The 25,221-nt window shown below is 42.6% G+C and overlaps 1 protein-coding gene across 1 annotated transcript; it reads left to right on the top strand.

Annotated features, from left to right (window-relative positions):
- Window positions 1-818: 818 nt before the first annotated feature.
- On the top strand, window positions 819-21,580 carry LOC310836686 (endothelin receptor type B-like). Its single transcript, XM_083722374.1, has 8 exons — window positions 819-1,094; window positions 4,282-4,817; window positions 12,429-12,541; window positions 12,878-13,082; window positions 14,289-14,438; window positions 15,614-15,747; window positions 16,473-16,581; window positions 18,062-21,580. Exons 2-8 carry the CDS (start codon window positions 4,362-4,364, stop codon window positions 18,203-18,205), a joined length of 1,311 nt encoding a protein of 436 aa, XP_083578500.1. The 5' UTR covers window positions 819-1,094; window positions 4,282-4,361; the 3' UTR covers window positions 18,206-21,580.
- The last annotated feature ends 3,641 nt before the right edge of the window (window positions 21,581-25,221 follow it).

Genomic DNA, 25,221 nt, shown 5'->3' with positions numbered 1-25,221 from the left:
GGCTGTTTCAAATTTGGCCCACAAAGCTTATGCTGATAATGATCTCGCCTGTGGAGCGTAAAAGGTTCCCCACCCCTGTTAAACCAGGTTGTAATGTTTTGTGAGGCAAGGCAAGAGAACTTCAGCTCCTGGGACAATTTTTAGATGGGCCCACCTGTTAAGCTTAGCTAGGGGGAGCCAGTCAGGATGGACCTGCCTCCTTGAAACATCTGGGCAGAAGCTGACAGAAGCTTCTACAATATTCACAAAAAAGAGTTGGGGGGGGTCTAGGAGAGCAATATCAATTCTACTCTTTTCTAAATTACACCCAGTTTGAAGTTAGTGATAATTAATCTAAAAACGTTATCTAATTACTAATTATATTGATATATGATTATATTTTCTTTCTTTTACAAAAGCATTGATGTATGTCCACACTCTTCTTGTCTGACTTTTCTCCCAGATTTGTAAGCTGCTTGAAGGCAGAGACCTGCCTCCTTTTATAAAACTTTGTAAAATGCCCTACATTGATAGTGTAGCACAAATAATGTCTTAGTAATTACTAAATTCTCAGGGAACAAATTCCTACCAGTACTGTGTCTCAGTACTGGTAAAAATGTGCCTGGTATAACAAGACGGTCAGGCGATTGACCATATGACAGAGGTTGCTCTTTGGGATTCAATTCCTGCCATCATTCTCTTCCTCCTTTAGCTATCTCCCTCCTCCACCTCCCCTCTGCCTGAAGCACACACACTGGTTTATGATTTTGCTCTCCCACATGACAGCTTTTCCATGTCAGCCCTATTTCCTTCACCCCTTCTGGTCTAATGCCTATTGGCTGCCGTGGCTGAACACAGAGGAGGGACAGGCCTTAGGTCCTCTATAATTGCGGCCCATTCCTTTTTTGAAACTTTTCATCAAACTCTTAGGAGGGCATACATCACAGCTGAGCAGCATCTTCATTGCATCAGTTTTGGGAAATGGCTGGATCCAAACTCCTCTGATTTCCAAAACCACCCAGCTCACTTTGTTGGATAACTCTCCTTGGTGAAAGGGATCCTTGGTGTGAATGCAACCAACACAGAGGGCTTCCTCCTTCAAAAGGACTGGGAAGGTAACTGAATATTTTTTAGGGCAGATAATTATCTTAGGGTTGTTATGCCTGCAGGATATTCTTTTTTAACAGGCTGTATATATTTTAAGTGTCCTATCCTTTAAAAATATCTAATATTGTGGCTTGGGATGGAGGAGAAATATGATTCAATTTGCAATTAAAGGTGAATCTTTCCCAAATAATACATGAACCGAAACACTACCATCCTTCAAAATTTACACTTCTCTGAATTTTGCAGTGCAGTTATCCATCCAAGTAATGTGTACCAAGATGGTAAAGTTTTCATTAAAATGTATATAGTCATGAAAGTACTCAAATTAGGGAAACTACTTTGCAATAATAACAATATTAGGTTAAATTGCATACAAAAACGTGTATATGAGGAGAAATTTGCACCCAAATGCTGATGAATTTTCATGAGGACTTGTATGAACAAATCCACAAACTGATACGGCAATGCGGAGAAGAAAAAATGTGGGATGGGAAACTGAAATTGATACATTCTCCAGTCCTAATTATGGATGGAGTTTGACAGTGTGTCTTTTCTGGTGGCTGAATGAAACCATCTGTAATTGGGGGCAGGGTTAAAAAAAAGAGCTTTTCAAAATGAAGGCCTACTGCCAATATGCTTAAAAAATGAATGGGGGTTCTGTGTGAATTGGGAATGGTGGAGAAATTGGTTCAGTTCTCATTTTAATGCAAGATTTCCAATTTTTCACTTTCCAATATAAAACGCAAACCGCAGCATAGCCATCCTTCAAAATATATACTCCTCCAATTTTTGTGATGCAGTTATCTCACAAAATAAAATGTGTGCAAGAAAACCTATATTGGGGGAGTGTGTGAGGGAGAGGGGATGAGGGAGAGAGAGAGAAATTCAAAACCATATTATATTTGATATATGTATGTATGTATGCAGCAAATTGTACTGTGCTGAATATTAGAAAATTAAAAGACTAAGAGAAACAAAAATTGGCAGATTTGTACATTCCTAGCAGCACTTTGTAGGAAAAATATGGTATGCATCCCTGTTTAATGTATACATACATACATACATACATACATACATGGCAAGGAGCAGTAACTCACAGCATGAGCAGCACCGAAGATTCAATCCCAAGCATCAGTGATCCTGTCAACAGGGAGGACCATAGTTCAGTAGCAGAGCATCGGCTTTGCATGTAGAAGGTCCCCAGTGTCTTTAGGTAGGCCTGGGAATGTTCTCAGCTTGGAACCACGGAGAGATGCTGCCAGCTTGTATGGGCAATGCCTAGATCATGGGTAGGCAAACTAAGGCCCGGGGGCCGGATCTGGCCCAATTGCCTTCTCAATCTTGCCTGTGGATGGTCCAGGAATCAGCGTGTTTTTACATGAGTAGAATGTGTCCTTTTATTTAAAATGCATATCTGTGTTATTTGTGGGGCATAGGAATTTGTTAATTCCCCCCCCCCCCAAAAAAATAGTCCGGCCTCCCACAAGGTCTGAGGGACAGTGGACCGGCCCCCTGCTGAAAAAGTTTGCTGACCCCTGGGCCCAGATGGACTGAAGATTAATAAATAAATAAAAAGCTGGTCACTGGTTGTCCAACAGACATTTTAACTGAACTTAAATTTCATAGATTTAGCACACATTTCATTTTCTTTCCAATGATATTCTTATACACCACTTAGAGATGATTGCAATTAAGTGGTTTATAAAATATTTAAATAAATAAATTACAGGCAGTTTCAGTGAACTGAAAATTACCATTGTAGATTTATGCAGATGCACAGTCTCTTCTATGCCAAAGACACCTGAAACTTCAGTAAGTCACAGATGATGATAGATAGATAGATGATAGATTAGATGATAGATAGATTAGATAGATAGATGATAGATAGATAGATAGATGATAGATAGATAGATAGATAGATAGATAGATAGATGATAGATAGATGATAGATAGATAGATAGATAGATAGATAGATAGATATAGATAGATAGATAGATGATAGATAGATAGATAGATAGATAGATAGATAGATAGATAGATAGATAGATAGATAGATGATGATAGATGATAGATAGATAGATAGATAGATAGATAGATAGATAGATAGATAGATGATAGATAGATAGATAGATAGATAGATAGATAAATGATAGATGATAGATAGACGATAGATAGATTATAGATAGATAGATGATAGATAGATGATATAGTTAGATAGATGATAGATAGATAGATGATAGATGATATAGTTAGATAGATAGATGATAGATAGATATAGATAGATAGAAGATAGATAGATAGATAGATAGATAGATAGATAGATAGATAGATAGATATAGATATAGATATAGATATAGATATAGATATAGATATAGATATAGATATAGATAGATAGATAGATGATGATGATAGATAGATAGATAGATAGATAGATAGATAGATATAGAGATGATAGATAGATAGATAGATAGATAGATAGATAGATAGATAGATGATGATAGATAGATAGATGATGATAGATAGATAGATAGATAGATAGATAGATAGATAGATAGATAGATAGATAGATAGATAGATATAGATGATAGATGATAGATAGATAGATAGATAGATAGATAGATAGATAGATAGATAGATAGATAGATAGATATAGATAGATGATAGAGATAGACCTCTTTTTCTTTTTTGCTTTTTCTGGTTGTGTCTCTCATTTTCATGGTAGCTACAAAAAGAAGACAGAATTTTTCTCTCTTCCAGTTCCCTAAGTTTTTGTCACACTCTAAAGCAGGGATGGGGAACATATGACTCTCCAAGGTTTGGTTAGGCTACAACTCCCATCACTCCTGACCATCAGCCGTACTGACTGGGGCTGATGGCACTTGGAGTCAAACGGTGATGAATAAATAGCTCAGATGATAGAGCATGAGACTCTTAATCTTAGAGTCATGGGTTTGAATGCCACATTGGGTGGAAGATTCCTGCATTGCAGGGGGTTGGACTAGTTGAACCTCTTGGTTCCTTCCAGCTCACAATTCTATGATTTTATGAACATCTGGAAGGATACAGGTTCCCTATCACAGCCCCTATATGAACAATAATCAATCCTAAGGAAATTCATGCAGAGTAACTGTTCAATATCACTGTTTCTCTCCTCTCCTGTAACTCAGAGAACTCATCCTTATCTTCCTTCCACAGGCAAGATCAGGGAAGATCTTTAGCTCCTGGCTCCACCAACAGACTCAAAACTTTGGCTGAGCTTTAAGCTTTCCATCACAATGGGCAAGTTTTCTACTTTACCTGTTCTGGCCTATTGCCTGGCCTGCCTCATCCTGAGAGTCTCCAGCCAGACAGCAGTGAGCTTCAGGAATACCCCCATCCCCTTTGAGGTTCTGGATCAAGATAAAGCTTACAATCTCATTCAGCCTGGAATATTTACAAACTCCAGAGCCACCACCAACCATTCAGGCAACCTTATTGGAGATGCCATCACAGAGGGCCCACAGCTGTCAGTCATGTGTGCTAAGCCGACAGAAATCCGGCAGGCCTTCAAGTACATTAACACGTTTGTGTCTTGCACTATCTTCATTGTGGGCATCATTGGGAATTCCACCCTCCTGAGGATCATCTACAAGAACAAATGCATGAGGAATGGGCCTAATGTCCTCATTGCTAGCCTGGCTCTTGGGGATCTGCTCTACATTCTCATTGCCTTGCCCATCAATGTATATAAGGTAAGGCCCCTCTTGGCCATGGTTGGGAAAGAGGAAGAAAACACCCAAGTTTGGATGAGTTTATTACATCACTGCAATGCAGTGCCTGGGGAATCAAGACTCTTCAGCAATAAACAGTGACCACGAATTAGGTGACTGCCATATATACTAGGTTGAAGATGGGACCTATCCAGGCAGATGGGACCAATCCCTTGTGCAAGGAGGGTGAGTGGGAGATGAGGCCCATCATTCCCATTCTTGTTAGCCTCCACAACTTGGAATAATAATAATAATAATAATAATAATAATAATAATAATAATAATTCATTACTTATACCCCACCCATCAGGCCAGGCCTCCCCAGCCACTCTGGGTGGATATTAAAAACACTAAAGCATCAAACATTAAAAACTTCCCTAAATAGGGCTGCCTTCAGATGTGTTCTAAAAGTCATATAGTTGTTTATTTCCTTGACATCTGGTGGGATGGCATTCCATAGAGCGGGCGCCACTACTGAGAAGGCCCTCTGCCTGGTTCCCTGTAACCCTTCTCACAGTGAGGGAACCGCCAGAAGGCCCTCGGCGCTGGACCTCAGTATCCGGGCTGAACAATGGGGGTGGAGATGCTCCTTCAGGTATACTGGGCCAAGGTCATTTAGGGCTTTAAAGGTCAACACCAACACTTTGTATTGTGCTTGGAAATGTACTGGGAGTCAATGTAGGTCTTTCAGGACTGGTGTAATATGGTCTCCGCAGCTACTCCCAGTCACCAGTCTAGCTGCCGCATTCTGGATTAGTTGTAGTTTCCCGGTCACCTTCAAAGGTAGCTCCACGTAGAGAGGATAACTTCTGATACAGGAAGACTTTTCTGTTCCTGTGGGTCCCCATGCAGATTCAAAAACCTGGATCTCATGGTGTTCTAGGTTGCACAAGGAAATCCTCCATGAGCAGAACAGGTTGTCTGCTACATATGTTTGCCTCCCTCATCATGAATCACAGTTGGTGCAAGGGCCAGAGCAAGCACATTCATCCCCACTCTGTGTGATCTTGAGAGGGTTATTAGAACACCATATTAGGGGTAGCATGCAACACTCAAAAGATGCTTCTCTTTTGGGTAGCATGAGGGATAGGGAAGAAATCTGATTTGGCTCACTTTTTAAGGTGAACTTACCTAATTAACACTTTCTGAAACTGTAACACAGGCATCCTTAGGAATGCTCCAAATTTAGCAGTGCAGTTCTCCAGTCTAACAGTGTGTCTAAGAATGCATATACTAGAATAAAGCATGCATGAAAAAGCACATGTTGTGCAAAATAACATTTTTAAAAAACATTATATTTGAGGACATTGTAAAAAATGTGTATGCTAATCAAAACTGTGTATATGCGAGCAGAAATTTGCACTGAAATGCTGATGAATTTTCATGACTTCTCCCCCCCCCCCCATTACAAACTGATGTTGAAATTTGGAGAACTGCAGTTATGATTGGAAAAATAAACTGAGGGAAACCAAAATTGGAAGATATACCCATCTGTACCCTCATATTATGTAAATTTGTGTCCTCTTTTCTTTTGATCTATAAGTGCTTGCCACATGTTGGGGAAGACACAAGCACAGCAGCTTTTTCTGTTTTGAGAGTAATTTATTTGGGAGAACATTGAGACACCAGATAACTCCCCTTTTCTCTGAAATGGTATAGAGTGACCATTAACAGATAAGTGAAGGCATGTACACATTGCCATCTAAAGAGGACTTTCCTTGCCCCACCCCCTAATATGACCAATAAGTCCAGAGCAGGGCTTCCCAAACTTGGGTCTCCAGCTGTTTTTGGACTACAATTCCCATCATCCCTGGCTACTCATCCTGCTGGCTAGGGATGGTGGGAATTGTAGTCCACAAACAACCCCAGTCCAGAATCTAAAATTCCCTACTGCACCATGGTGCAGAGATGGGCGGTTCAGAAGCATTTAGGAAAGCTTGGTGTTTACTTCCAAGCAGAAGCATCCCTCTTTGAACTCCCTTCTTAGCCCTGCAGCTGAGAACACAATCAAGCTACTGTTTTGCATCTGAGAGCCAGAAGTTGGTCAGATGTCAGAGAAGCAGCAAAACTCGGCTTTCGCATGTACTCAGCTGGGAAGCCTCCAGTGCAAAATATTTCTGTGAGATGTAACTGTTTGTGCAGGCTGACTTGGATATTTCAAGTTGTTTTGGATGTTAGCCAAGGCACCTCCTGATTACAATTAATCAGGAGGTGCCTTGGTGAGGAGCCAAAACAGTTGTGGACACATGGCATGTGAGTGTAGGGTCTCCTTCAGGGGGACTTTGTTTTGAAAGGGCTGCTACTCCTGCTTGCCTTCTCTGAAATTGGTACAGCATCAACAGCTTATACAATCTGACCTTTGGTTCATCTTGCTTAGTATTGTCTACAATGACTGGCAGGATCTTTCTAGGGGTTCAATCAGGAGTCTCTCCCAACCCTATCTGAAGATGTCAGGGATTGAACCTGCGACCTTCTGCTTGCAAGGTGGATGCTGTAACCACTAAGCTATGGGCCTTCCCAAGAACTGCCCTCATCTCTATTTCTAGATGCAGAGATCTTTGTACATCCCTTGACTGACAGAGAGAAGGAATAGAAAGTTGAACAAAATCTTCCCTAGGTTAAAGAAGAAAGGAGTGGTTTTATGAAAGAGAAAAGATGAGATTAAGTTAGATCTTTAATTTCTCTGCCAATTTCCCATGAAGGAGATGGAAGCAGTTCACAATACAGTGGTACCTCGGGTTAAGAACTTAATTCGTTCCAGAGGTCCGTTCTTAACATGAAACTGTTCTTAACCTGAAGCACCACTTTAGCTAATGGGGCTTCCCGCTGCCGCCGCGCCGCCACCCCACGATTTCTGTTCTCATCCTGAAGCAAAGTTCTTAACCCGAGGTACTATTTCTGGGATAGCAGAGTCTGTAACCTGAAGCGTCTGTAACCTGAAGCATCTGTAACCCAAGTTACCACTGTATACAAAATAGAAGCAGCAATCATGAATGCAATTGTAGATTGAATTAACTGAAGCGTAGAATCCAGATCACAGGAATTAAGAGTTCTGACTTAGTTCTGCATTTTTTATGCAGCCTAGGGATAAGTAAATCTTTTTCACTTTCTCTCTGTTTCTTACTTTTTCAGTTTTCCAGTCTTAAGTTCTGGTTCAGATGCATTTCTTCATCAGTCTGCAATTTATTTATTTTTAAAAGAAGAATCTTCAAGGAAATTCATCAGCGTTTCTCCTAAAGTACACTCCCCCCCCAAAAAAACCCCACAATGCATTTTTGTATGCTATTTCCACTAACAATTAATTCTATTGTTTTTATGGATCACTGTTGTGATGCCATGATGCCAAAAGTTTTTTATGCCCCCCAGGCCTGGCCCCATTTTATTTATTTATTTTCCATTTTTTAAAATAACATTTTTTAGAGGCTGCTTCCATAGGCCTCCTGCTGTGATACTGTGCTGCCAGAGGGGTTTTGTGCCATGTGTCCATTTTTAAAATAAAAAAATAGCAATTTAAAAAATTCAAAATTATTTTTAATTAATTATTTTTAAAAATATTCATTTACTGCCCACTCTGAGAAGTAGCCCACTGTGATGACACAAGGTCTTTGTGCCCTCAAGCCAGCCCTAATTGTTCTCCACTTGAAAATAGCGGTGATGGTCATGGTCATAATTTTACTGATCACTGACCACTCCCACTGCTGAGATTCAATGGTGCCAAGTGTGCTATGTGACCCCTCCAAGATGAGCATTAGCTCTCTAAAATATACTTGGAGTTGAGAGTGGATTTCATGCTCTTTATTCAGCTCATAGTGGTGAGGATGAATGGAAGTTCCCCCAGAATGTCTGCTTTATATACATTATTTACACAATGGGCCCCACGTGATTGGCTAATTCCGGGATTCTCCTGTAGGCCAATAAGGTTGTGGATTCACTTCCACCTGGAGCTGGATTGGGTGGCTCCTGTGGACCAATCAGACTGCTGCATTCTGGATCCTATTGTTCGAGGACCAATCAGACTGCTGCATTCTGGATCCTATTGTTCTAGGACCAATCAGACCGCTGCGTTTTGGATCCTATTCAACTCAGTACATAACACTCTCCATGGTTTCAGATGGGAAATGGACATATTTCAGTAGCAGAGCATCCGCTCTGCATGCAGAAGTCTCCAGGTACAATCCTCAGCCTTTGCACGTAGCGCTGGGAGAGACTCCAGCCTGATACCCTGGAGTACTGACAGTCAGTATAGACAATACTGAACTGGATGGGCTAACTGCCTGACTTGGTATAAGGCAGCTTACTCTATTTTAGGTGGGAGTCTTTTCCAGCTTTGCTAGGAGATAATGGAGACTGAAGTTAATGCCTTCTTCGTGCAAAGCATGCCCCCTGCCCCTAAGCTCCTGCTGCTACTCAAAGCCCCTGTCTTGCAAGCAACCAGAGTCTGCCTCCTTTCCGTACACCCATGTACACCCATGTACAGCCTGCATGGGCTGGGTGTCGGGAGCACCTTCTCTGACCTTCCGATCACAGGAACGTAGGAACATCAACACAGCATTCCCAAGGAATAGGTCCTGGTGCAGTGGACTCACATTTGATCACGTGAGCACCTGAAACGCAGCAGAGTAACGGAAGCAAAGCTGTGGAGATTTTGTTGCATACCTAATTTATTTCTTCTAATTAAACAAATAAAAGAACATAACAAACATGTACAAGAGAAACAGCTCTCACATTCTGCCATCTTGTCTCTAGACAGGTCAAAGAAAAAGACACACGGTGCTAGGGATGGAAGTCTGGAAGAGTAGCTTCCTCCCCCTCCTTTAGACAGAAAGTAAAACAAACATGATCTGGTGATCCTTGCAATGGGAGGGATGAAAATACTGACACCTCCTCCCTGTACCTGGAAGATAAGCAAATGAATTGTTTGTTTTTCTAGCCCAAGCAATTTTTTTCTGGAGCAGTCTAAGGGCTAAAGCAATTCATGACTGCTACCATTTCTATCTTTAAGGGGTGAAATAAGCAATGAATGGGTGGGAATGAATGCTTGAAAGCTTTCCGAAGTGCCATGCACACCAAAAACTAACATCTCAAGGATAAAGATCAGCAGATCCCTTTCCCTGCCTTGACATACTAGTTTTCCATATGCAGGAAGGGTTTTGTTATGCACTGAAGTTCTCACCCTAGGCCAGCAGGGGGATACTGTAGATAGTTTTCACTCAGATCCACATATGCAAATAAGGAATTGAAAGTGACGTTCAGTGATTGGATAATTACAGAAAGTTGTTACTGTTGCTTTCTAGTGGAGCTCTATATAAGCACGTTGGCTGAACCCTTCAGTCCAGTTCTGTTCTGGGCCTGTGAATAAACAAGAGCTGTTTGAAGAATTGCTGTGTTGTCTGATATGTTCACCCACAACTTAACAGGTTTATTGTTGTTGTTGTTGTTGTTGTTGTTGTTGTTATTATTATTATTATCCCATCTGCACTAAACATATAAAGCAGCAGCATGCAACTTTAAACAGCCATAGCTTCCCTCCAAAGCATCCTGGGAAGTGTAGTGCTGAGAATGCAGAGAACCCATTCTCTGCAAAAGCCTGCAGTTCCCAGAGTGCCCTAGAGAACAGGATTGATTGTTAAACCACTGGGAAATGTTGTTATGGGAGGGGAACAGGGGGTCCTGTAACAGCTCTCTTTGCCCTTAATAAACTACAATTCCCAGGATGCTTGGGGGGGGGGAAACAATGACTGCTGAAATAGTATCTTAGCCCTTTAAATGTATGGTGCAGATGGAGCCTGTCATACCCATTAGACCCATTGAAATGGACTGAGGACCATTTATTTCAGTGGGTCTACTCTATGACTAATGTTGGCTATCACCTATGGTCCGAGAATGGCTAATTTTAACTGTTTCCCATGGCTTAGAACTTCAAGCTGAATTACTCATAGAAGTTCATTCCTGCACCAAAGCTCAAAGTCTTAATAGGCTGTGTATGACAACTGTTCTATAAACTGGACAAGTTGTTCAGGACCTAACACAAAGAGGAAATCTCATTCTGGTTGTTGAATGGAATATCCTAACTGTTACGCAATTTATTTCATTAATCCACATTTTATTATTTGCCGTATCCGTGTAATCCAATATTTAGCGTGAACTGAAACAAAACTTTCCAGTCTAATTCAAAGTAAACCAGTCTGGTAATCAGATTTCCAAGACAGCTGATTCACTGATTTAAGAGCTTTTTAAAAAAGGAAAGAGGAACTTCCTCAGCCAGCAAATCATTTCTGAACATGTAAGGAGAGCTTTCATAAATTCTTCTAATAGTTTTCAAAACTGAGATGTTTTACCTTTATAACTATTTTGTTTCCAAAGTTCATTCATCTAATGATCAGAAATTATTTTCTGCTTTTCAGCTGACATTCTTCAAAATACAGCTGACTGATATTTTACATACAGTATTTGTTACATGAGCAGAACACTTGCATTTCATACAAGAACTTGCAGATTTATTTTTTTCTAGGGAAGAGGCTACACATAGCCAGAACGGTATTGTTGGACTCATAGGGACTCATAGGGATGCAAGTGGCGCTGTGGTCTAAACCACTGGGCCTCTTGGACGTGCTGATTGGAAGGTCGGCAGTTTGAATCCCCACAGCGGAGTGAACTCCCATTGCTCTTTCCCAGCTCCTGCCAACCTAGCAGTTTGAAAGCATGCCAGTGCAAGTAGATAAATAGGTACCTCTGTGGCGGGAAGGTAAATGGCATGTCCATGCACTCTGGCTTCCATCACGGTGTCCCGTTGCACCAGAAGTGGTTTAGTCATGCTGGCCACAAGACCCAGAAAGCTGTCTGTGGACAAACACCGGCTCCCTCGGCCTGAAAGCGAGATGAGCGCCGCAACCCCATAGTCACCTTTGCCTGGACTTAACCGTCCAGGGGTCCTTTACCTTTTATCCATCCTTAGTTGGACTCAGTAGTGACTGATGCCCATTGTGACTGGTCCCCCACAGTCCCTCCCCCCATTCGCTACTGCCTGTGGCACTTCAGATGTGATTGGGCTCTGACTCTCATCAGCCAGAGCTACAGCAGCCAATGGTCAGGCACACTAGAAGCTGCAATGAAGAAATATCTAGAGGGCCACAGATTCCCTGTCTGTAAACTAGATAAACCAATTGTCTGACTCTGTATGAGGCCTTTTTATATGTTCATTAAAGTGATCTTGTACACAGCAGTTGCTGCACCACTGAGGCCCCCATGTTTCCTACTAGGGCGAGGGGATGTTTAGCATTTTTGTGTAGCATTTTGTTGTTGGCTAGCTTTGAATAGATGGGCATCAATTCAGCCTAGAACACCTACACAACAGAAAAAGGTGATACAATGGTGAATGTGAAGAATGGGACTGTAGACTACAACCAAGGAACATTTTTGAATATTAAAAAGTACTCCTGGCAACCAGAAAGCCGGGGGTGGGCACCAACTTGTCAAAGGCTGGTGTATGGGTTTGCCTGATGCCCCTACACATGCAAAGAAATGAGTACAAAGTTATAAGAATCCAGTTCTCCACTGAGATGGCATGCTGATGATGCGCTTCCTCTCTTTCAGCTGCTTGCAGAAGACTGGCCTTTTGGTGTGCAGGTGTGCAAATTGGTGCCTTTCATTCAGAAGGCCTCCGTTGGCATCACAGTCCTCAGCCTCTGTGCTCTCAGCATAGACAGGTAACAGACCACATTTGTTGCCTCCTGTCAAGCCATTCACTTAGCCAGCCCTACCTATGCAATTCATTGACCCTCTTCATTCTTCCCTGAACACTGTGGTGGATAGTCTTTTCAGCCCAGTGGAGCTACACTGTCTTTAGAGGAGGAATGTGGTCCTGCAGATGTTGCTGGGCTGAAACTTCCACCTTCAACTCCCCTGCTGTATTTTGTCCATGCAGTGTGTGGGAGTTTGGACTCCCTGTGCGGCAGGGAGGTTGGACTAGATGACTCTTGTGGTCCCTCCCAACTCTACAGTTCTATTATTCCATTTGCTTTTTCCTGGGCTGCTCATGGCAGGTATAGAGCTGTGGCCTCTTGGAGCCGGATTCAAGGGATTGGCATCCCCATGTGGAAGGCTGTTGAGGTGACCCTAATCTGGGCAGTGGCGATCATCCTAGCTGTCCCTGAAGCCATTGCTTTTGACTTGGTGGAACTGAATTACCGTGAACAGACGCACTGGGTCTGCATGCTGGCCGCTGAACAGAAATCCAGCTTCATGACGGTATGTTCTCTCTTGTTCAGCCAGATGATTTGAACAACCAAGGGAAGGGATGGGCCAGTCTGTCAACTACAGCTTCTTATTTCCCCTATTTTAAATTCAGCTCCCCACATTTCCGCATCAGCTTGTGAATTCTTATTTTGTAAAACAGCTCTCATAGACAGCTTTTTTTGGTGCAATTTCCCCCTTGTTTACACATTTTTATATGCAATTTTCCCTAATACAAATATTGTTGCAAATTGTGGGTGGGGGTTCAGGTTGGATTACCTTTGTGGGCCCTCCCAACTCTACAAGCCTATGTAGAGTTCCATGATTCTGGTTTGTTTTTCCCCTGGGCTGGTCATGGCAGGTACTGAGCTGCATTTTTGTATGCTATTTTCACAAATGTGTACATTTACATGCACACTTTAGTTTATGCATTTATTTATTATTTTACGCATTATTTGGATGGAGAACCGCATTCCTAAAATTTGGACAATTGGGAAATTTGAACAATGGCTGTGTTTTGGTTTGCATATTGCTTCAGAAAATGTGACTTGTGTAAATTTGCCATTAAATGCAAACTGAATCAAAGTGTGTATTCTTATGTTAAAAGTGAGCCTCAAATGCATACAATGAGATGATTCCATTTGCTTTTTCCTGGGCTGGTATAGAGAGCTGTGGCCTCTTGGAGCCGGATCCAAGGGAATGCATACAATGAGGTGGAGCAGGGCAGAATAGCATGCAGTTAACGTAACATAAGAACATAAGAATAGCACTTGATTTCTTGGAGAAATCAGGCCAAAGGAGCCCCATTTGGTACAGCCTCCTTTTCTCACAGTGGCCAGCCGAATGTGCACAAGATGCCCGAAAGCAGAACCTGAGCACAACAGCACCCTCCCTCCTGCAGCTCCTAGCAACTAGTATTCAGAAGCATTACTGCCTCTGACATTGGAGGCAGAGTATAGTCATCATAGCTAGTACCCATTGATAGCCAATGGGATGTAATGGCACATCATGGGAGGGAAGGGGGTGGAACAGCTCAGCAACTGAATGCCAGTGAAACCAGAACATGGTGGAATCAAAGGCTCAGTCCATCTCTGGTCTTCATGTGTTCCACAGGTGGCATAGGGACAAAAGTCCCCAAGGCAATCCCACCCTCCACACAACAACTAACAGCTCCCTTGGAGAGGCAGCTGCTTTCATACCTTCCTTCCCTTCCATCTGCAGTTCTACAAGGATGTGAAAGATTGGTGGCTTTTTGGCTTCTACTTCTGCCTGCCTCTGGCCTGCACTGGCGTCTTCTATTCCCTCATGTCATGTGAGATGCTGAGCAAGAGGAATGGCATGAGGATAGCACTCAACGACCACATGAAACGGGTGAGGTCCCCCAACCAAGGCTCAAGGGAACAAACCCTGTTCCTTAGCTTAGATGCAAGGAATGACGTCAGGCCACCAGACCACATGGCCAGGCTTTGCCTGCTCTGCCTGGCAGTGGCTTTCATAAGAAAATAAGAAGAGCTGTGGTAGATCAGGCCAAAGGGCAATCTGGTGTTGTCACATGGGTCAACCAGGTGCCTATGGAAAGCTCACAAGCAGGAACTGAGTGCAAAGTACCCAGAAGATGTCCTGCTAACTGAAATCTCTTTCATTGCAATAGGGAGCCTGTGACTCTATGGGCGTGTTTGGGCTCCACTGCCCATCGTCTGTGCTCATTGCCTGTATCTGGGGTAGAGAGAGTTTAACAATATCTGGAGAGCCACAGCTGGAGATGCCAGGGAATGAACACCTGAATGAATAGTGGCCTGTCCTCTGAATTTTAGTAGTATGCTCTGATACAGAGGTGGACTTTCTGGTTGGACAGCCTGTCTCCCTCATGCAACTGGTGAAATATGAACATCCTTCCCTTGCTTCCATTCCTGGCATGCAGGACTCTGGGGATGTTCTGGATATTCCCTAATACCAGAATATGGCAGTCATCTGAAGAGCTAACATCGTGCAGTGGTTAGAGAGTTCCTTAGCTTTCATGAGGTTGTTGTGGAGACTAAGAGAGGAGGTGGGGATCTGTGCATGCCACCCTGAGCTTCTTGGAGAAAAATGTGGTCCATAAATGCAATTAAAAAAAATAATTCCAGAAAGAGATTCCATCACAGCTTCTTGTCTTCTGGAAGAGTCAGTTCAGACTTCAGGCTGGACTATTATTATTATAACTATTATTATTATTATTAATCAGTGGAACTGTCCAAAGTCCTGCATTTGTGGGCACAGTAACATAGTAAAGCAACTCCTTGGTCTCTGCCTCTGTATATCACTCAGCAAATAGCTGAACTTTCAGCTCATAATAGTGCAGGATGAACAACAGAGAAACCAGGGCGTGAAACAGCAAAGGGGAGCAGAAAGACAGGAAAAGACAGGGCTTGGGTGTGAAGAATGGGTCTTTACCATATTATACACATATTGATGTCTTTACCATATTATACACATGCTCATGTCATCTTTGCCTTTTGTTGCTCCTTCATTCATTAACTTCAATGACTGGACTGCTGGTATTCCAGCGCCGGGAAGTGGCCAAGACAGTGTTCTGCCTTGTGGTGATATTCGCCCTCTGCTGGCTACCTCTCCATCTCAGCAGGATACTTAAGAAGACCATTTATAGTCAACAAGATGCTGATAGGTGTGAACTGCTTAGGTAAGCTCAATATCAGAAGCTCCTTATTTTCTTCTTGGTGGTGGAAGAGATCTCTACCCTCCCTGAAATTAAAAAGGCCATTTCCAGTGTTAGAAATACAGGGAGCCACTTCATACTGATTTGGACCACTGGTTCATCTAACTCAGTATTGTCCACATTACTCTTAACTAAAAGCAAGATGTATGAGTGGTCCATATGCTGATATGGTGTAAGGGGTGAAGGAATGCAAGAGGTATAAGGGGATCCTTCAACATATAGGGCTTTCAGACTTACTCATGAGCTGTTGATAATGCATTTTGATCACTGAAATTTCCAGGCAAGACCAGTGCCAAATGTTGGCATTGCTGTGTACTTTATGCTGGTCCACACCTCTGCTGGGAACCCACTGCCAAACTCTGGAGACTCCCAGGGCACTGGAAGTTGCCTTTATACCAAGTCATACTATTTGACCTTTTAATCCAGCACTGCCAACTCTGGCAGGCAGCAGCTCTACCGAGTACCAAACAGAGGTCTTTACAATCACCTGCTATCTGATAATCTTAAGAGGAGACAACAGGGGGTTGAACCTCACACCATTGACATATGAGGCATGTGCTCTCAACCACAGCCCTTTCTACAAAGTTTGCATACCGGTGGCCATAAGAATTGTCAAAGGATTGAAACATGCAGCTGCCATCATGCTCCCTTCTGACAGCACTGACTCTCCATTCTCTTCTCTACTCCAGCTTCCTTCTGGTCATGGATTACTTTGGGATCAATATGGCTTCGCTTAACTCCTGCATCAACCCCGTGGCTCTCTATTTTGTCAGCCGGAAGTTTAAGAATTGCTTTCAGGTAGGATCGGGATTGTGCTTATGGAGGTGCAGGGGAAAGGCCCAAGTGCCCCAGCCAAGTTGTTACTGGGACGAGGAGGAGAAAACTTTATTGGGGCTAATTCTCTCTCTCTAGTGCAGATGTCGTTGTTGTTATTGTTATATTTTCTTACTGAGCCTTCACCCTAGGGCAGGTTGTGATCCAAACACATTAATATTAAAACAAAATACTGCCCAATATTATGAACAGATGTTGCTGAACTACAACTGCCATCATCATAGATTTCATAGAACTGTGGAGTTGGATGGGACCCTAAAGGTCAACTTTTCCAACCCCCTGCATTGCAGGAATCCTGCCCATAACCATCTCTGGGTGAGCTCAAACCACTAAAATTCTGATGAACAGCCAGACGCACTGACCCATTGTACCACTGTCATTGACCGTTGTCCCTGGGCATTGACCATGCTTGGTGGGACTGGTAGGAGTTGTAGTTCAGTTACATCTGGAGGGCAAAAGAGTTCCCACACCTGCCATCTCAATATACAGTGGTACCTCAGGTTACATACGCTTCAGGTTACAGACTCCGCTAACCCAGAAATAGTACCTCGGGTTAAGAACTTTGCTTCAGGATGAGATCAGAAATCGTGCTCCGGTGGTGCAGCAACAGCGGGAGGCCCCATTAGCTAAAGTGCTGCTTCAGGTTAAGAACAGTTTCAGGTTAAGAATGGACCTCCGGAACGAATTAAGTACTTAACCCGAGGTACCACTGTATTCTTGTTCTTCAATACATTTGCACATGCAGAACAAGTATCATTACCCAAAGACATTTAAAGTTACCTCTTGGGATTTTTATTTGTTTGTTGCATTTATGACCTGCCTTTCCATTAAAAAAATGTCTAAGGCAATGATCAACAATAAAATCCTCAATAAAATAATATATAACCCTTTTAACAAATAAGCGCCACAATTAATCAGATGAAATATATTAAAGTGCTGTTGCAGTAGAGGCAGTGAGTGAGATGAACCCAAAGGACTGAAACTGGCGCACAATTTTCTTATCACAGTGTTAATTGAGTCCAAAGGTCAAAAAGCCAGATTTGCAATTTTTTCAACATCCTGAAAAAAATATCTCAAGGACAGCATAGAATGCAATATTGTCTCCATCTTGGCCTACCCTTGGTAGTGATGTCCCAGCCTCTCTCTGGGATGGGGACTTGGCAGAGCCTTTATTTATTCATTACATTTTCAGCACAACCTTTTCTCCTCCCAAAGAGCTCATGCTGGCATCTATGGTTCTCCCACTCATTTGATTTGATAAGCTAGACTAAGGAGACAGTGACAGGCCCAACCAAGATCACCCACTGAGCTTCATGGCTGAGCGGCTATTTGATCCTGGTCCAACACTCTAGCCACCATACCCTGCAGGTTTGTCATCTTCCTAGGGCTGTGGTGTAGGGTGGTTCTTCAGAAGCCCTAAACATCTCTGGTTTTTTTCTCATAGTCATGCCTTTGTTGCTGGTGCCAGAGACCAGCTCTTGGCATTGCACCAACAGATGACAAGGGCTCTGTTGGGAAGTGGAAAGCCAATGGGCAAGAATTGGGCCTCGATCGGAGCAGCTCCCACCTGAAGTACAGCTCTTCGTAGACGAGGAGATAAAGAAGAGGAGGGTCCACCAGGACTATGGAGATGGCCAGCCTGATTTTCCTCTTCAACTTCTCTGCTTTATTCTGGAAGGAACTGGCAGTTTCACCACCCAGCCCTTTGACAAGGTCTTGCTCACCTGATGTTCCTTAGCCCCTTATTGCTTCCTTAACCCCACCCCATTAATGAATCTTTCTCTCTTCCTAAACAGCAGAATTCCTCATAAAAATAAATGGCAGGTTGGAGCAGACCAAAGGCGCTTATAGTCTAGAGGTGGGGAAATTCGGGCCTCTCTGGCTGGTTGCTGATGCTCTCCCATGCTACACACCCCAACAGCCTTGCTTTGCACCCTCCTTGGCAGCTTTTACCTGCTGAGAATGAGTCCCCAAATGAACTGTGATTGCGCTCCTTACCTGCCTGGATGGAGATAGAGATGAGTAGGGGTGAGTGTGTGAAACCTTTTAAACATGCATAGCTGGAAAGTAGCCTACTGTACAAAGGTAAGAGTCAAATTCACTGTTCTGCCCACTCTTGCTGCCCATTTGCATGTGGACCCTGTAAGATTACCTAATGGCGAATGTGGCCCTTGAGATGAAAAAAATTCTGCAGCCAAAGATGCAGTTGATGTATTAGGTTCCAGTTTTCCCTGGATATCAAATAAGGGCACAGTTGGGGAGAGGAAGGACATGGAGGGCAGGAAAACAGAAGGGATGTGGTTCTGGAAGGGACAGAATGCTGGAAAGGAATTGGACAATATAGCAGATTCCCTTCTCCCTCTTGCCTACAGCCGGGTGGGTAGATCTGTAGCTACGGATGAGAGGGAGAGAAATCTTATTCAATTCATGTTTAAAGTCAAATCTATCAAATTCACAACATCTGAAGCAGTATGAGAACCAAAACACAGCTGTCCTTCTGAATTTGCATGTGTCCAGATTCTCCAGTCAGTTCTGCAGCCAAACAATGTTTACAAAAATGCATGTATCAGGGGGGCAGTGTGGACATTAGTGAAGATAACATAAAAAATGCATGTGTTAGTCAAAACTGAAGGCAAAAATGTGTTTATTAGGCACTAATACACTGAAGGAATTTCATGAGATTTCTTTTGGAAAAGATTTTTGCAAATTGCTGCATAAATGTGGGAAACTGAACTTAAGATGGGGAAAATGAGAAAGAAAAAGAACTAAAACTGAGAGTTATTTCCATCGCTATCCGTAGCAGAGCAGGCTGTGTGGGTACGGATTAGGGTGAAGTGGTGGTAGATTTCCTGCTATGGTCCGTGCCTCTCCTACTTCCCCCTTTCACCCCTAGTCATTCCTACACTCCCAGGTTTCTATCTTGCTCATGGGCAGGTAAGGATGAGGGAGAAATTTGATTTCGTTCGCATTTAAAGGCAAACTTACTTGATTCATACTTTCTGAAACAGTAGGTGAACTGAAATTCAGCCCTCCTTCCCAATATTGTGAAGTCTCTAAATTTCGCAGCAGTTTTTCACCCACATTTAATTTAACACACACCCATAAACATGATAATAGCATACAAACATGTGTTACATTAATTGGAATTGCTTTGCAAAAAAATGTGTGTATTAAGCAAGATTGCTTACAAATATGTGTATATGAGCAGAAATTCACAATGAAATGCAGATGAATTTTCATGCAGACTTTTTTTTAATGCTAACCGATATGTAAATAGGGAGAACTGAACTTGAGGTTAGAAAATGTGTCCTTGGACTATTGTACTGCCTTTTCGATGGAAGACAGAGTTGCATGTATGTATAGAAAACCTCTGATTCCAATATAGCTGACTGCAATCATTATCTGTTGCTCCACCCACTTTTGTCTCTGGCCCCACCCACTCCTGGCATGTAGGCCTTGAAAGGTTGGCCAAGACGGAATGTGGTCCTAAGGCTGAAAAAGGTTCCTCACATTCTTCTTCTTCTTTGGCAATCACTTGTAGCCAAGTAGGATTGTCTTCCATAAACAAGGTTTTAACAGTGAGTCTGTAAGTGACTGTGGAGGCCAATTCTGGATCCACATGTCCTTCCACAGTGGGGGCATAGGTTTCCGGGCAGGAGTAGATCATATACACATGGACAATACCAGTGCACCACCTACTGTGTCATCACTTCCAGAATATGGGTGGTATTCAAATACAGTCGTACCTTGGTTTTCAAACAGCTTAGTTCTCAAATGTTTTGGCTCCCGAGCACCACAAACCAGTGACTGTTCTGGTTTGAGAACTATTTTTAGACGCTGAACATCTGATGGGGCTTCCAATTGGCTGCAGGAGGTTCCTGCAGCCAATCAGAAGCTGCACTTCGGTTTCTGAATGTTTTGAAAGTCAAACGGACTTCTGGAACGGATTCTGTTCAACTTCAAAGGTACCACTGTATGTTTTACTCAGAGTGGCTTTATTGAAATTAACATATGTAATTTAATTATGTCCATTCATTTCAATAGATCTACTCTGAGTAAAACTTAGTTGAATGCTGCTCTGCATGTGACATCACTTCTTGTGAGCTGAAGCCACCAAGAAAGCAAAATATGAGATTGGAATGGGAATGCCTCTCCCACTGTAATGCTTTTGTGATCCACCATAGTCATTTTGTTTCATTAGCTTCTTTTCACCTCTTCTCCTGGACCACTTGGCTCTGAAGATAGCTCAGTCTTCTTTATTTTGGATTTTGCTAGCCTGCTGGTGTTTCAGTGCTTACCTATGTGAGTGTGTTTGTGTGGACAGTAGCTTATCTCTCATGCATGTATATATTATATATTGTACAGAAAACCATGTAAGCTTTCGGACTTCAATAAGGTAACTGTGAAACAGTTACAGAATCTATTCAAGATTAAGTCTTCAGTCCTATGCACACTTAGCATTTAACTCAGTGGGATTTGCTTCTGAGTTATATATAATGAGTTCATATAATCACAGTACAAGTAAACTCTTAAGAGCTGTATCCAGTGAAGCCGACCCATAGAAATTAATGGACACGGCTAATTTAGCTCCAGTAATTTCAGTTGGCCTACTCCAAGTAGGATTTCATTGGATACATTCCTAAGCTTCTGCTAGACAAGATAGTGCTGTGATTTAAGAATGACAAACAGCTGTAATTTGCTACAATATAACTGGTTTCCATTCGCATCAGGTAGATGTTCAAGGGTACCAATGAGATTTGAACCTGTTACATTTGTGAATGTGATCAGCTCATGCGCTGGTGATCAGCACCACACCTGGGCTTTTCCAAGTATTTTGAGAGGATTTATTTGCAACAGAATGAAGGCATCATAATTTTGGGATGTGACTTTATTCTGTAGTTTATGTAGCCGTGATCTATATTATGCTGAATTTCAATTAAAAGTTCATTGACTGTGCCTCAAACTTTTTTCTGGCTAATATGCTGACTGGCAGTTGCAAGCATAAGTAGTAATGGCTGTAGGCCTTAGCCATCGCCATCCATACTACCGTATTTTTCGCTCTATAGGAAGCACTTTCCCCCCCTCCAAAAATTAAGGGGAAATGTGTGTGCATCCTATAGAGCGATTGTGGCTGCGCGGCTAAGCCCAAAGCCAGAACAAGAACACGGAGCGCTGCGCAGCGCTCCATCTCGCTGTTCTAGCTTGGGGTTAGCTGCGCAAAGCCTCTGAAGGGCAGCAGGGTGAAGGCACCCCGCTGCTCTGCGGAGGCTTCAAAGGCTGCGCCCCGGGGGCTTCAGGCAGCTATCTGCAAGCCTTCAGAGCACAGCAGGAGAGCTGCGCAGAGAGGGTGAGCTGCGCAGCACCCCTTCGGTGAAGCGGGAGGAGAAATGGAAGGGGCGCTGAGCAGAGAGGGGGAGTTTTTTTCCCGTTCTCCCCCTCCTATGCTGCACCCTATGGTCCGGTGTATCCTATAGAGTGAAAAATACGGTATAAGCCAACCACTTCCTTGTTGCCTGGATATAATTTGTTCTATTTGTGATGGCTGGGTGCAAGGGGTTTTGCATAATTAGCTGAAAATAGCACCTCCCATTCTGCAAGGAGGTACCCACAGATGTTGGGAACTCCAAGCTTTACAAAAGTACAGAATGTGAGGTTGGGGAACCTGAGGCAGGAGCACCCAAAGAACAGAGTGTTCAACACAAATAGTATACAAAGTGGCCATGGAATGCTGGCTGGTTGGGTCAGAGAACTGGGTGCTGGGTTGCACTGCTTCAGATACATCTCTCCCAAAGAGGGGGAAATACATCTGGAAGGTAGGGAGTGGAGGCTGGTCCATTAGGGCAAATAGATCACTGCCTCACAAACTCAACCTGCTTTCTTACTTGCAGCCAGTTCAGAGGGTGGTTCTGGCTGTGTGCTTCCTCCTTCTTAGCCTTGGTGTTCCCCTTGCAAAATTCAGCAGGATGGGGAGGAAACTAGAAATTGCAAAATCTGCCTGCTGTTGGTTCTGGCTCCACCTGCTGTTGGGCTCCTTCCTTTTCACCCAACCAGCTGCAATGAGCAACAGCCACCACTAGCTTCCCTTCCCAGCAGTTGTGCACTCAGCCTGAAGTCATTATCCTGCATCCGTTTTGCACAAAAAAGAAAACCCTTGCAGGAAGTCACCATGCTGCAGTTCTGCCAACTCTGTTGAAGTCTTCCAAGAAGTCTTTCAAGAAGTCACTTCCTCAGCAGAAGTGAATGTGAAATACTAACTTGAAGAACTAGGAAGGAGCGTTATTCAGAAATACCTGGGTCTAGCTTGCTTCCTGACCTAACATCTGCATAAGCAAAGCACACCATCAAGCCACCTCCAGGGCCATGTTGGTCAATTTGTAGGTGAAGGAACAATTGTACGGCAAATGCTGACATTCATACCCCTGTCATTCTCCCAGCTCAGTGTGAATAAAATATTTCCCTATATGAAAGATTTAGAGGGATTCTTATTAATGGTTACATGGGCCTGGGAATCTACTAAATACTTCATACTGCTATCTAATTCATCCCTCTCGTGTGTGCCTCTGGAGAATGCAAACATAGTGCAGACAATCCCATGAGCCCCAGTGGCTGACATGGGAAGGAGAGAGTATGCTCAGCACGTACCATGTAATTGCTGGGCTTATCTGAACATGTTTTAAGCTGCCATACAAAGTCCAGAACATTGTCTCATGAGAAAAATCATAAACAGATTGTGGGTTAATTTTGTTGCACAACAGACTGCATGTGCAGTAAGCTTACTGTTGTGCAGTAAGCTTTCACTATCACAGCTGATTGGATTCCTCTTCTGTGCAAAACTGACACTTGCTAGCTAGCACAACAGCCATTGTGCTAGCCGACAAAGAGCACTGGATACAGCCCTATGTCACCGATTACTGGTGAACTGTTCTGGTTCCAGGTTGTGGAGATACTGAGGGAGGGGGCACCATGGAGGATGAGTCAGCTTCACTGACAGGAGCTGCAGCAACTCTCCCTCATCACTGCTCCCCTCTGCTTGTTTGCCATGCAGAGAGCAAGCAGCAGTGACATCTGCTGATCCTCTCTCTCAACACCATCTGGGCCAAAGTAAAAGGCAGGTGAACAACCAGCAGGTTCCAATGGTGAGGTGGAGGCTGGGCCAGGGCCCCCTGTCAGGCTATCAGCAGGTGCCTGGCCACTGGTAGTGATGTGAAGAAAATCTCCTTTTTGTTTTTGTTTTTTAAATTTTTATTAAATTTTTCCTTTTACAAATTCATTATCCAACAATATTCACACATTTCCAATTTTTGTAGTTCCACCAGCTCCTCCACCAATCATCCATATTTTCTATTTTTACGCATTTTCTATATTTAATATTGCCAATTAATATTAATCTTTCATTTCTATTTTCTTTTTTACAATACATCTTTAACTATCACAAAGCCTCTTTAAATCCCACTAGCGTTGTCTGTTCATCACATATGCTTTTCAGATAATCCATGAACTTTCCCCAGTCCTCGATGAACTTGTGGTCCCGTTGATATCTAATTTTCCCAGCCATTTCGTCCAATTCTGCGTAATCCATAAGTTTCATTCTCCACTCTTCAATGGTCAGTAACTCCTCTTGTTTCCATTTTTGGGCCATTAATATTATTGCTGCTGTTACTGCATATTGGAAAAGTTTATAGTCCCTTCTGTTTATCTCTCTTCCTATTATTCCTAACAAGAAGGCTTCTGGTTTGTTTACAAATGTATATTTAAACATCTTTTTCAGCTCATTATATATCATTTCCCAGAAACCCTTTACCTTCTTGCATTCCCACCACATATGAAAAAACGATCCTTCTTTTTCCTTACATTTCCAACACTTATTACATGTTTTAAACATTTTTGCTAACCTGACCGGTGTAATGTACCATCTATATACCATTTTCATAATATTCTCCTTTAACGCCGTACATGCAGTAAATTTCATATTTTCATTCCATACTTTTTCCCAGTCAGCCAATTGTATATTATAACCAAAGTCTCTGGCCCAATGTATCATAACCGACTTTATCTCCTCATCCATTCCAACAACATTTTATACATTTTTGACATTATCTTATAATCACTATTTATTATCTCTGTTTGAAATTTCGATTCTTTTTCTGTATATCCCCTCTCTTTAAAGTCCTTTTTAAACATTTCATTTACCTGAAAATAATGCAACCAATCTTTAACATAATCTTTAACTTGTTAATATGGCTTCATTTTCCATTTCCCCCCTTCTTTAAATAGTAAGTCTCCATAGGTAATCCAATTCCTTCTCATATTAATTTTCTTTACACTCATAACCTCTAGTGGAGACAACCAGTGTGGAACTTTGGGTTCTAATATGTTTTTGTATCTATCCCATATTTCTATTATAGAACTCCTGAAAATATGATTCTCAAAACCCTTATGGCTTTTCTTCTTTTCCACAAAATCTCCTTTTTGGGTGCTCCTAGTAACGCAGACAAGTTGCCTCAACTGTGTCATTGACCTGATCACTGACCTGATGCTTTCTTGCTACCAGATACAAAACAGTAATTTTTAAGAGAATTCTAAACAGGGAGCAAAATCATTTAA

Source organism: Podarcis gaigeae (assembly GCF_964106915.1).
Source record: "Podarcis gaigeae genome assembly, chromosome: Z".
NCBI classification, from domain to species: Eukaryota; Metazoa; Chordata; class Lepidosauria; order Squamata; family Lacertidae; genus Podarcis; species Podarcis gaigeae.
The sequence above is the reverse complement of the archived record's forward strand: the minus strand, read 5'-3'. Positions and strand labels throughout refer to the sequence as shown.